The sequence below is a fragment of the Oncorhynchus mykiss genome, chromosome 13 (assembly GCF_013265735.2).
Source record: "Oncorhynchus mykiss isolate Arlee chromosome 13, USDA_OmykA_1.1, whole genome shotgun sequence".
Classification (NCBI taxonomy): Eukaryota; Metazoa; Chordata; class Actinopteri; order Salmoniformes; family Salmonidae; genus Oncorhynchus; species Oncorhynchus mykiss.
The window spans coordinates 58,389,270-58,402,358 of record NC_048577.1 but is presented as its reverse complement, the minus strand read 5'-3'; the positions used below and the strand labels follow the sequence as shown (position 1 = coordinate 58,402,358).

Genomic DNA, 13,089 nt, shown 5'->3' with positions numbered 1-13,089 from the left:
GTATTAGGATGTTGGGGGGTAGACAGGAAACACCACCCCTAGCCAGGATATTAGGATGTTGGGGGTAGACAGGAGACACCGCCCCTAGCCTGGGTATTAGGATGTTGGGGTTAGACAGGAGACAGTCCATATCACATGGAGTGGGGAACAGGGACACACAGGGTATTAGGATGTTGGGGGGTAGACAGGAAACACCACCCCTAGCCAGGATATTAGGATGTTGGGGGTAGACAGGAGACAGTCCATATCACATGGAGTGGGGAACAGGGACATTAGGATGTTGGGGGGTAGACAGGAGACAGTCCATATCACATGGAGTGGGGAACAGGGACATTAGGATGTTGGGGGGTAGACAGGAGACAGTCCATATCACATGGAGTGGGGAACAGGGGCACACAGGGTATTAGGATGTTGGGGGTAGACAGGAGACAGTCCATATCACATGGAGTGGGGAACAGGGGCACACAGGGTATTAGGATGTTGGGGGTAGACAGGAGACACTGCCCCTAGCCTGGGTATTAGGATGTGGGGGGGTAGACAGGAGACATAACACATCACATGGAGTGGGGAACAGGGACACACAGAGTATTAGGATGTTGGGGGTAGACAGGAGACAGTCCATATCACATCGAGTGGGGAACAGGGGCACACAGGGTATTAGGATGTTGGGGGTAGACAGGAGACAGTCCATATCACATGGAGTGGGGAACAGGAGCATTAGGATGTTGGGGGGTAGACAGGAGACAGTCCATATCACATGGAGTGGGGAACAGGAGCATTAGGATGTTGGGGGTAGACAGGAGACAGTCCATATCACATGGAGTGGGGAACAGGGACATTAGGATGTTGGGGGTTAGAGAGGAGACACCACCCCTAGCCTGGGTATTAGGATGTTGGGGTTAGACAGGAGACAGTCCATATCACATGGAGTGGGGAACAGGGGCACACAGGGTATTAGGATGTTGGGGGGTAGACAGGAGACATAACACATCACATGGAGTGGGGAACAGGGGCACACAGGGTATTAGGATGTTGGGGGGTAGACAGGAGACATAACACATCACATGGAGTGGGGAACAGGGACACACAGGGTATTAGGATGTTGGGGGGTAGACAGGAGACATAACACATCACATGGAGTGGGGAACAGGGGCACACAGGGTATTAGGATGTTGGGGGTAGACAGGAGACAGTCCATATCACATGGAGTGGGGAACAGGGGCACACATGGTATTAGGATGTTGGGGGTAGACAGGAGACAGTCCATATCACATGGAGTGGGGAACAGGAGCATTAGGATGTTGGGGGGTAGACAGGAGACAGTCCATATCACATGGAGTGGGGAACAGGAGCATTAGGATGTTGGGGGTAGACAGGAGACAGTCCATATCACATGGAGTGGGGAACAGGGACATTAGGATGTTGGGGGTTAGAGAGGAGACACCACCCCTAGCCTGGGTATTAGGATGTTGGGGTTAGACAGGAGACAGTCCATATCACATGGAGTGGGGAACAGGGACATTAGAATGTTGGGGTTAGACAGGAGACAGTCCATATCACATGGAGTGGGGAACAGGGGCACACAGGGTATTAGGATGTTGGGGGTAGACAGGAGACACCGCCCCTAGCCTGGGTATTAGGATGTTGGGGGTAGACAGGAGACAGTCCATATCACATGGAGTGGGGAACAGGGGCACACAGGGTATTAGGATGTTGGGGGGTAGACAGGAAACACCACCCCTAGCCAGGATATTAGGATGTTGGGGGGTAGACAGGAGACAGTCCATATCACATGGAGTGGGGAACAGGGGCACACAGGGTATTAGGATGTTGGGGGTAGACAGGAGACACCGCCCCTAGCCTGGGTATTAGGATGTTGGGGGTAGACAGGAGACAGTCCATATCACATGGAGTGGGGAACAGGGGCACACAGGGTATTAGGATGTTGGGGGTAGACAGGAAACACCACCCCTAGCCAGGATATTAGGATGTTGGGGGGTAGACAGGAGACAGTCCATATCACATGGAGTGGGGAACAGGGGCACACAGGGTATTAGGATGTTGGGGGGTAGACAGGAGACAAAACACATCACATGGAGAGGGGAACAGGGGCACACAGGGGAACAGGGGCACACAGGGGAACAGGGGCACACAGGGGAACAGGGGCACACAGGGGAACAGGGACACTGGGGAACAGGGACACTGGGGAACAGGGTATTAGGATGTTGGGGTTAGGGGGAACAGGGTATTAGGATGGTGGGGTTAGGGGGAACAGGGTATTAGGATGTTGGGGTTAGGGGGAACAGGGTATTAGGATGTTGGTGTTAGGGGGAACAGGGACACTGGGGAACAGGGACACTGGGGAACAGGGTAACAGGATTTTGGGGTTCGGGGGAACAGGGTATTCTTAAAGGTCCAATGCAGCCGTTTTCATCTCAATAATAAATCATTTCTGGGGAACAAATAAGTATCTTACTGTGATTGTTTTCAATTAGAATGGCCAGAAATAAACAAATATTGCTTCTTAGCAACTAGCTGTTATTGGCAGAGAGGTTTGGAACTCTCTTTTCTTATTGGTCTATTAACAAATTTACTGCCAGGTGATGTCATCAGACATTCCAAAACTCCATCCCACCAAAACAGGCTGAAATGTATATATACTAAAAGGGCATTATTATAATTTCACAGTATTTTTCCAACCTCATATACAGTATATAAAACATAAGTAAATCTCATTTTTGACTGCACTAGGCCTTTAACATTGTGTGTGAGGTAACAACATAGACAACTCTGCTAATATCCCATCCAACCTGGTGTGGCTTCTAGCATGATCTGTAGTGGGCACTCACACTCTGTGGAAGAGCACACACACTCTGTGGAAGAGCACACACACTCCCTGGAAGAGCACACACACTCCCTAGAAGTGCACACACATTCTCTGTGGAAGAGCACACAGTCACATTGAGAGGTGTTGGTGTGTGTAGGAGAGCCAGGTAGAGCAGCAGGCAGGAGGAGGAAAGCAAAGCCCATAATTGGCTCTGGATGGGATGGTGTAATCCTGAGGTTTTAGGGCCAGGAGGACACAACACACACAGGCCTGGGGATTGACTGATAGAGAAGGCCTCTACAGCCAGAGCCCCTGTTTATATGTTGGGGACCTTTAGAGAAGGAGTGGCGTCTGAGAACAGCCTGGCTGTGTGTGGGACCCACCCCCAGTTCTTCCTTCTGTGTTGCATTGTTTTAAATGGCTGCCACATGTTGTTGTTGTTCAGAATGTAGTCTTATGGACTCTCACTGTTGTGGTTGCAACATTGAATGAAACCATGTGTTTGTGCTTACATTTTGTTCCCGCCTCCCATCTCCATTACAGGAAGGGAAGATCTTGAACACAGTCAGTCAGCTAAGATGCTTTTCTCCTCTTCAACTGACCTGGGGGATTTAGATGACTGACATACAAAGGAGAGGAGACCCAACCTACTGTAGGAGAATATTACCCTACTGCTGTGTGTTTAACATCAAATCATGATTGTTAGTACCTTTGTGCGTGTGTGTACACAAGCAATAGACAAGACTCTGAAAGGATCTGTTTCTTAGAGCCAATGTGGCAATAATGATTTAGATGTTCTATGATGGAATGTTGGCGCTGGTCTTGGCCCTGCCTGCATCCTCAGCCAGGGGGTGTGGTCTGGTATGTGTGAGTCAGAGAGAGAGCGAGAGTTTCTAGCTTCCGCTGCAGAAGTGTCCAATTCTATATTCACAATATTTACATTCCGTCTCCACTCCACACCTTACTGGCTCAAACTGGTATATTTTTTTACATTTACAGTTGAAGTCGGAAGTTTACATACACCTTAGCCAAATATATTTCAACTCAGTTTTTCACAATTCCTTAATCCGAGTAAAAATGCCCTGTTTTAGGTCAGTCAGTTAGGATCACCACTTTATTTTAAGAATGTGAAATGTCAGAATAATTTATTTCATTTTATTTCTTTCATAACATCACGTGTTTCAGAAGTTTACATACACTCAATTGTTTAACTTGGTTCAAACGTTTCAGGTAGCCTTCCACAAGCTTTCCACAATAAGTTGGGTGAATTTTGGCCCATTCCTCCTGACAGAGCTGGTGTAACTGAGTCAGGTTTGTAGGCCTCCTTGCTCACACGCTTTTTCAGTTCTGCCCACAAATTCTCTATATGATTGAGGTCAGGGCTTTGTGATGGCTACTCCAATACCTTGACTTTGTTGTCCTTAAGCCATTTTGCCACAACTTTGGAAGTATGCTTGGGGTCATTGTCCATTTGGAAGACCCATTTGCGACAAAGCTTTAACTTTAACTGATGTCTTGAGATGTTGCTTCAATATATCCACATAATTTTCCGTCCTCATGATGCCATCTATTTTGTGAAGTGCACCAGTCCCTCCTGCAGCAGAGCACCCCCACAACATTTTTTATTTTTTAATTTGACCTTTTATTTAACTATTCAATGACAGCCTAGGAACAGTGGGTTAACTGCCTTGTTCAGGGGCAGAACGACAGATTTGTACCTTGTCAGCTTGCAACCTTTCGGTTTCTATACTCACATACATCATTCAAACACTTTCAGAAACTTCAGAGTGTTTTCTATCCAATACTAATAATAATATGCATATATTAGCAACTGGGACTGAGGAGCAGGCCGTTTACTCTGGGCACCTCTGGGCACCTTTCATCCAAGCTACTCAATACTGCCCCTGCAGCCATAAGAAGTTAACAAGAAATTTGTGGACTGGTTGAAAAACTACTTTTAATGACTCCAACCTAAGTGTATGTAAACTTCTGACTTCAACTGTACATGATCTTATCCAAAATGTTAATACACTGCTCAAAAAAATAAAGGGAACACTAAAATAACACATCCTAGATCTGAATGAATGAAATATTCTCATTAAATACTTTTTTCTTTACATAGTTGAATGTGCTGACAACAAAATCACACAATTATCAATGGAAATCAAATGTATCAACCTATGACTTCCCTACAACGCCTGGGCATGCTCCTGATGAGGTGGTGGATGGTCTCCTGAGGGATCTCCTCCCAGACCTGGACTAAAGCATCCGCCAACTCCTGGACAGTCTGTGGTGCAACGAGACATGATGTCCCAGATGTGCTCAATTGGATACAGGTCTGGGGAACGGGCGGGCCAGTCCATAGCATCAATGCCTTCCTCTTGCAGGAACTGCTGACACACTCCAGCCACATGAGGTCTAGCATTGTCTCGCATTAGGAGGAACCCAGGGCCAACCGCACCAGCATATGGTCTCACAAGGGGTCTGAGGATCTCATCTCGGTACCTAATGGCAGTCAGGCTACCTCTGGAGAGCACATGGATAGCCCCCAAAGAAATGCCACCCCACACCATGACTGACCCACTGCCAAACCAGTCATGCTGGAGGATGTTGCAGGCAGCAGAACGTTCTCCACGGCGTCTCCAGACTCTGTCACGTCTGTCATGTGCTCAGTGTGAACCTGCTTTCATCTGTGAAGAGCACAGGGCGCCAGTGGCGAATTTGCCAATCTTGGTGTTCTCTGGCAACTGCCAAACGTCCTGCACGGTGTTGGGCTGTAAGCACAACCCCCACCTGTGGATGTTGGGCCCTCCTACCACCCTCATGGAGTCTGTTTCTGACCGTTTGAGCAGACACATGCACATTTGTGGCCTGCTAGAGGTCATTTTGCAGGGCTCTGGCAGTGCTCCTCCTGCTCCTCCTTGCACAAAGGCGGAGGTAGCGGTCCTGCAGCTTGGTTGTTGCCCTCCTACGGCCTCCTCCACGTCTCCTGATGTACTGGCCTGTCTCCTGGTAGCGCCTCCATGCTCTGGACACTACGCTGACAGACACAGCAAACCTTCTTGCCACATCTCGCATTGATGTGCCATCCTGGATGAGCTGCACTACCTGAGCCACTTGTGTGGGTTGTAGACTCCGTCTCGTGCTTCCACTAGAGTGAAAGCACCGCCAGCATTCAAAAGTGACCAAAACATCAGCCAGGAAGCATTGGAACTGAGAAGTGGTCTGGTCACCACCTGCAGAACCACTCCTTTATTGGGGGTGTCTTGCTAAATGCCTATAATTTCCACCTGTTGTCTATTCCGTTTGTACAACAGCATGTGACATTTATTGTCAATCAGTGTTGCTTCCTAAGTGGACAGTTTGATTTCATAGAAGTGTGATTAACTTGGAGTTACATTGTGTTGTTTAAGTGTTCCCTTTATTTTTTTGAGCAGTGTATATTTTCATACTGGTCCTCTGTGGGATATGAACCCACAACCCTGGTGTTGCAAGCACCATGTTCTACCAACTAAGCCACACAGGACTGGTCTATGGTGTCCTTATTCATTATATTATATACTGGATCTGTCTGGGCCTCTCTCCTCTTTCACACGCAGTCCTCGTTCTTCCTCCATTTGTATTCTTTCCTTGTGTTTATTGGGTGAGTCATTACCTGAGAGCCCAGTGTTCAGCTCCAGGAACAGTTCCTGTGGTAACATTCTCTCCCTACTGAGCTGTTACAGCTGTCCCAATGCTGTGTTGCTGTTTACAAAACAACGTGTCTCTCTCTAATTTATATGTGTGACTAAGATACAGACAATGGATGGGAGGAAGTTGGGAATGTCCGTATTAATCATGTTAACTAATCCCTGGGCCTGCATTAATAAAGCTCTTAGAGTAGGAGTGCTGATCTGGGATCAGTTTACCCTTTTAGGTGATAATGAATAAGTTAACTGTTATGAATACTGGCCCTGACTGACTCAGTGGGAGAGGGTTGTTGATTTCATGTTGAGGTAAGCTGAAACCACAGAAGTGCTGGTCTGATTTAGACCAAGGCCTCTGATAGGCCTACAGCAAGTGATAAGAAGCCCAGGCACTGTGACTGAGTCATACAGTACCTAAATTCACCACACTTCTCTCCTTTCCTCTCTCCCCCTCTGTTTCTATCCATCCCTCTCTTTCTATCCATCCCTCTCTTTCTATCCATCCCTCTCTTTCTATCCATCTCTCTCTTTCTATCCATCCCTCTCTTTCTATCCATCCCTCTCTTTCTATCCATCCCTCTCGTTCTATCCATCTAATGTTTTCTCCCTTGCCATATCACACTGTATCATCTCCTCCCCTGTCCTCTCTTTCTATCCATCCCTCTCTTTCTATCCATCCCTCTCTTTCTATCCATCTCTCTTTCTATCCATCCCTCTCTTTCTATCCATCCCTCTCTTTCTATCCATCCCTCTCTTTCTATCCATCCCTCTCTTTCTATCCATCTAATTTTTTCTCCCTTGCCATATCACACTGTATCATCTCTTCCCCTGTCCTCTCTTTCTATCCATCCCTCTCTTTCTATCCATCCCTCTCTTTCTATCCATCCCTCTCTTTCTATCCATCCCTCTCGTTCTATCCATCCCTCTCTTTCTATCCATCCCTCTCGTTCTATCCATCTAATGTTTTCTCCCTTGCCATATCACACTGTATCATCTCCTCCCCTGTCCTCTCTTTCTATCCATCCCTCTCTTTCTATCCATCCCTCTCTTTCTATCCATCCCTCTCTTTCTATCCATCCCTCTCGTTCTATCCATCTAATGTTTTCTCCCTTGCCATATCACACTGTATCATCTCTTCCCCTGTCCTCTCTTTCTATCCATCTAATGTTTTCTCCCTTGCCATATCACACTGTATCATCTCTTCCCCTGTCCTCTCTTTCTATCCATCTAATGTTTTCTCCCTTGCCATATCACACTGTATCATCTCTTCCCCTGTCCTCTCATTCTATCCATCTAATGTTTTCTCCCTTGCCATATCACACTGTATCATCTCCTCCCCTGTCCTCTCTTTCCTCTTTTTCTTTGCCATCTCACTATCCCACTCTCTTGCCATCTCTCTTCCTCTCATCTCTTTCTCCTGCTCTCTCTTTCTTCTCTCTCTTTCCCTCTCTTCTGTCCTTAGCTCCAGCTACTCGACTGTGGCCCTAGAGTTTGAGAAGGTGCATCAGATCGCTCCCGTGTTCAACTCGCCCAGGATGTCGCGGCGGAGCCTGCGTCTGCAGACCACTGGCGGTCTCTATGGCAACGACAGCCTGGCTGACTTCTCCTCCCAGAACCACAGCAGCGGAGGGTCCAGTCAGAGAGAGTCATGGTAAGACTACACAGGGTCCAGTCAGAGAGAGTCACGGTCAGACTACACAGGGTCTAGTCAGAGAGAGTCACGGTCAGACTACACAGGGTCTAGTCAGAGAGAGTCACGGTCAGACTACACAGGGTCCAGTCAGAGAGAGTCACGGTCAGACTACACAGGGTCCAGTCAGAGAGAGTCACGGTCAGACTACACAGGGTCCAGTCAGAGAGTGTCACGGTCAGACTACACAGGGCCCAGTCAGAGAGAGTCACGGTCAGTCTACACAGGGTCCAGTCAGAGAGAGTCACGGTCAGACTACACAGGGTCCAGTCAGAGAGAGTCACGGTCAGACTACACAGGGTCCAGTCAGAGAGAGTCACGGTCAGACTACACAGGGTCCAGTCAGAGTCACGGTCAGACTACACAGGGTCCAGTCAGAGAGAGTCATGGTCAGACTACACAGGGGAAGGGAGTCAATGGACACACAAACGCACTCATGCAGACACAAAACATTAGCCTTATATTAACATTAAATATGTACACACAGAGGCAGCTGGAGGCAGATACACACAGAGGCAGCTGGAGATACACACAGGGGCAGGCACACACTGACTTCTATAATCTTTATCAATCTCTCTCCTGTCTCTCAGGATGGTGAGGAGCAGAAAGCATCAGCAGCAGTCTGCCTCCAGCACCCTGTCCCTGAACCAGTCCCTGTCCCTGAACCAGTCCCTGTCCCTGAACCAGTCCCTGCCCCTGAACCAGACGCCACGCAAGACCCTCTCCTTCTCCACTAGCAACACTCCCTCTACGGGCTGCACCACTGCCAGCGATGCCTCCCTGCTATCCTCCATCTTGGACCAGTCCAGCCTCCGTCAGCGATCCAACACCACTACTACCACAGACGGCTACTGGGGTCAGTCCAAGAGGAAAGGGCAGGGCATAGGTCATACGATCAGAGGAAGGGTTACGTTTGATAGAGAGGATACATCAGCTCTATTCTGGTCCCAGACCTGTACGGTATGTGCATTAGCCAACTCCTCCGACTATCGTTGGCTTGACATGACAGGTATGGTCAGACAGTCTGTCATACAATGGCTAAAGCACAGGTCTAGAACCAGTCAACCGCATTAGAATATAAGAGTTAAAACTAGGACGGTAGCAGTTTAAGCTAACTAGCTAGCATGCTAATTTGAATTAGTTTGGTGTTTGCGTGTCTATCCGATATGTAAGGCAGGACTGATGAATGGTTTGTGGGATTAGCAGGGGAGAGACGGGGCAGGCTGACTGTATAATCTCTCCATTGAATCCCTTTGATGTGGTTTTCCAGAGATTAGCTGTGTTATTACCCGTGTGACCCAATACAATGAATTAATAACTATTCAATGATCTCCCGCTGGCTTGGATGATTTGATAATGCTTTATTTCCTCTAGGTTCAGATCAGGATACCAGTCTGAAAGGTGAGACTTCACCATTCACCCTGGTAGTGATCTTTTATTACGCATCATCACAACACTTTTCCAGGAAGTAAACACAGGCTTGCTTTAAGGCTAGAGCTCTGATGTGCAAAATAATGATATTTTGAAACCATATAAATGGACTGATGAGAAATATCTGAAGAAAGGGTTTTATAGTCAGAGTTGTACTTAAAAATGTTCATCTTGTGTGTGTTTCCCACAGGGAGGAGTTCAAGGACGGACCACAGCTCAACGGGTGCGAACGGCGGCGTCAACACTGTGTCGCACAGCCACGCCATGGTCGCCAACGGTTACATCTGTAAAGACTGTTCCATACACTCTGAGAGGAAAGAATCTCTCACCACATACTCCTCCTCTTCCTCGTCTCAGGCTGCCTCTGCAGCAGCAGCTGCCGCCACCTTCTCCTCTTCCTCGTCTCAGGCTGCCTCTGCAGCAGCAGCTGCCGCCTCCCTTTCATCCTCTTCCTCGTCTCAGGCTGCCTCTGCTGCAGTAGCTGCTGCCGCCATCTCATCATCATCAGCCTCATCCTCCAGTTTATACAGCACGGTCAAGAATCAGAGGAGCAAGACAGGTGAGAACCATACCTAGTGTGCACACAACTGACTGGGGAGTGAAATGGTTGTGTTCATTAGGCACCAATGGAAGAAAACAGACTGAAACATGGAGGGACAACCTGGACGCTCATTTCATTTTCTATTGCAAAACACTTTCTGTTGCATTCCCTAATGAACATGACCCACTGTTCCTCTCCTAGGAACAAGGTAAACAGGAGGTTCTTTCTGTTTGATGGTTTACAAACCTGTGCATATCACACTGTTTCCTTAATTTCTAAAATCTCTAAGTCCCGTTAGAAGACCACTTTAAAAGCCCAGAATGCCCAAAATAAGTTAAAATGATCAGTCATCCAGCCAGTTGTTGTGTGTTTCTCTGTTTCTGTTTGCTTGTTAGTGCTGATGCTACGTGGGCTTCCACTTAGGGGAAGGACCCATTTCTCCACCTTTTATATGTCTGGCTAAGTTAACTAACCTGCCGTCCTTTCTCTGTCTAGGTCTCCTGGTGTCAGTCTCTAACACGTGTGTCCACTACAGCAGACGAGCCCTGACCCCCATAGTGTCCCTGATGACACTGCTCTTCCAGAACATTCTGTGGCTGGGCACAAGAGCCAGGAGCCACTCAGGCAAAGGTATACGAGATGCTTACTACCGGGGTCTGTTCAGAGGAGCGCAACTTTACAAAATGTTCACGTAGAAATGCATTATGTAGAACAGATATGGTGCAGAATTGGGCATCATATCAGCTCTATTCATTGTATTTCTATCTGCAAATTTCACCTCACTGAATTCCCCCTTATACTACTTCCCTTCACACCCATCTCTCTCTCCTTTTTTTTTTTACTGTCTTTCCTGGTTTGATTTATTCAAAGCTGTTCAACCTGATAGTCTCAAGGAACTGGACTCCAGTTCATCGTAATGGTACTATCAAAATATATATTTTTAAGATTCAAAAGGATCTCCACTCCTGTCTCTTCCCAGCCTCAAAACTGTGACAGGTGGAAATGGAATAGCCTGGTCCCAGATCTGTATGGGCCTTAACATTAGTCAGATGAGTTGTTTAAATGAAGCAAAAACGCAAAATTATAGTCTGAGTTGTCGGCTAAATAAAGCAAAATACTGATCTGGTCCCAGGCTGGAATGGGTACGGGGGTTTAACAGACAGATTATCTGATCTGACCTTTGATGTGTGGTATGGTTGTGTCACTAGGTGTCCTGGCGTCCCTATTAGACAGGGCCAGACGGGCTGTCTCCTCCAGCGCGTCCCGTGTCTCTTGGCTCTTTAAGCAGACTACTCTCCACAGGATGATGGGCTACAGGGCCAACGACTACGAAGGCAAAGGTACCTGACCCACCGCCGAGCTGAGGTCAGGAGGCATGGGTCAAAGGTCATCGGTCATCAACACTGACCTTGGTGACCTCTTTTTTTTTCAGCCCTCTATTTCCGCTGTCCGCCGACACGACTTCTTTCTCAAGCTCTTGGTCTTTGCATTTCTGTGTCTGTGAAAACATAACCTTATGCCCAGCCTTCACAGATAACTGTGCATGTATAGTAATGGTTTGGTGGATTATAATGTAGAGGAAAGCTTCTCTCCACGGTATGTACAGATGCTGTTTTCTACTGTGTAGTTTCACCACAGATAACTCTATTTCAGTCTTCAGAGCCTCTCTCCAGCTCTGTCCATCTACCTCTGTTTAGTCGTGGCCAAAAGTTTTGAGAATGACACACATATTAATTTTCACAAAGTCTGCTGCCTCAGTTTGTATGATGGCAATTTGCATATACTCCAGAATGTTATGAAGAGTGATCAGAGGAATTGCAATTAATTGCAAAGTCCCTCTTTGCCATGCAAATGAACTAAATCCCCCAAAAACATTTCCACTGCATTTCAGCACTGCCACAAAAGGACCAGCTGACATGTCAGTGATTCTCTTGTTAACACAGGTGTGAGTGTTGACGAGGTCAAGGCTGGAGATCACTCCGTCATGCTGATTGAGGTCGAACAACAGACTGGAAGCTTCAAAAGGAGGGTGGTACTTGGAATCATTCTTCATCCTCTGTCAAGCATGGTTACCTGCAAGGAAACACGTGCCGTCATCATTGCTTTGCATAAAAAAGGGGCTTCACAGGCAAGAATATTGCTGCCAGTTACGTTGCACCTAAATCAACCATTTATCGGCTCATAAAGAACTTCAAGGAGAGCGGTTCAATTGTTGTGAAGAAGGCTTCAGGGCGCCCAAGAAAGTCCAGCAAGCGCCAGGACCGTCTCCTAAAGTTGTCAGCTGCGGGATCGGGGCACCACCAGTACAGAGCTTGCTCAGGTATGGCAACAGGCAGGTGTGAGTGCATCTGCACGCACAGTGAGGCTAAGACTTTTGGAGGATGGCCTGTTTTCAAGAAGGGCAGCAAAGAAGCCACTTCTCTCCAGGAAAAACATCAGGGACAGACTGATATTCTGCAAAAGGTACAGGGATTGGACTGCTGAGGATCATTTTCTCTGAATTCCCTTTCCGATTGTTTGGGGCATCCGGAAAAAAGCTTGTCCGGAGAAGACAAGGTGAGCGCTACCATCAATCCTGTGTCATGCCAACAGTAAAGCATCCTGAGACCATTCATGTGTGGGGTTGCTTGTCAGCCAAGGGAGTGGGCTCACTCACAATTTTGCCTAAGAACACAGTCATGAATAAAGAATGGTACCAACACATCCTCCGAGAGCAACTTCTCCAAACCGTCCAGGAACAGTTTGGTGACGACCAATGCCTTTTCCAGCATGATTGAGCACTTTGCCATAAGGCAAACGTGATAGTTAAGTGGCTCGGGGAACAAAACATTGATATTTTGGGTCCTTGGCAAGGAAACTCCCCAGACCTTAATCCCATTGAGAACTTGTGGTCAATCCTCAAGAGGCGGGTGGA

General features: G+C 47.5%; 1 protein-coding gene across 8 annotated transcripts in view; it reads left to right on the top strand.

Annotated features, from left to right (window-relative positions):
• LOC110486946 (SUN domain-containing protein 1) overlaps nucleotides 1-13,089 on the top strand; it is a 53,385-nt gene that overhangs the window by 23,695 nt on the left and 16,601 nt on the right. For 5 of the 8 annotated variants that reach the window (XM_036941710.1, XM_036941711.1, XM_036941708.1 and 2 more), the window contains 6 exons: nucleotides 7,976-8,164; nucleotides 8,794-9,059; nucleotides 9,578-9,604; nucleotides 9,825-10,193; nucleotides 10,671-10,805; nucleotides 11,384-11,515. In XM_036941710.1, coding sequence (XP_036797605.1) covers nucleotides 8,049-8,164; nucleotides 8,794-9,059; nucleotides 9,578-9,604; nucleotides 9,825-10,193; nucleotides 10,671-10,805; nucleotides 11,384-11,515 — 1,045 coding nt within the window. In that variant the 5' untranslated portion in view covers nucleotides 7,976-8,048. The remainder of the gene's footprint in view (nucleotides 1-7,975; nucleotides 8,165-8,793; nucleotides 9,060-9,577; nucleotides 9,605-9,824; nucleotides 10,194-10,670; nucleotides 10,806-11,383; nucleotides 11,516-13,089) is intronic. The other 3 variants (XM_036941707.1, XM_036941706.1, XM_036941704.1) reach the window with 2 other exon arrangements.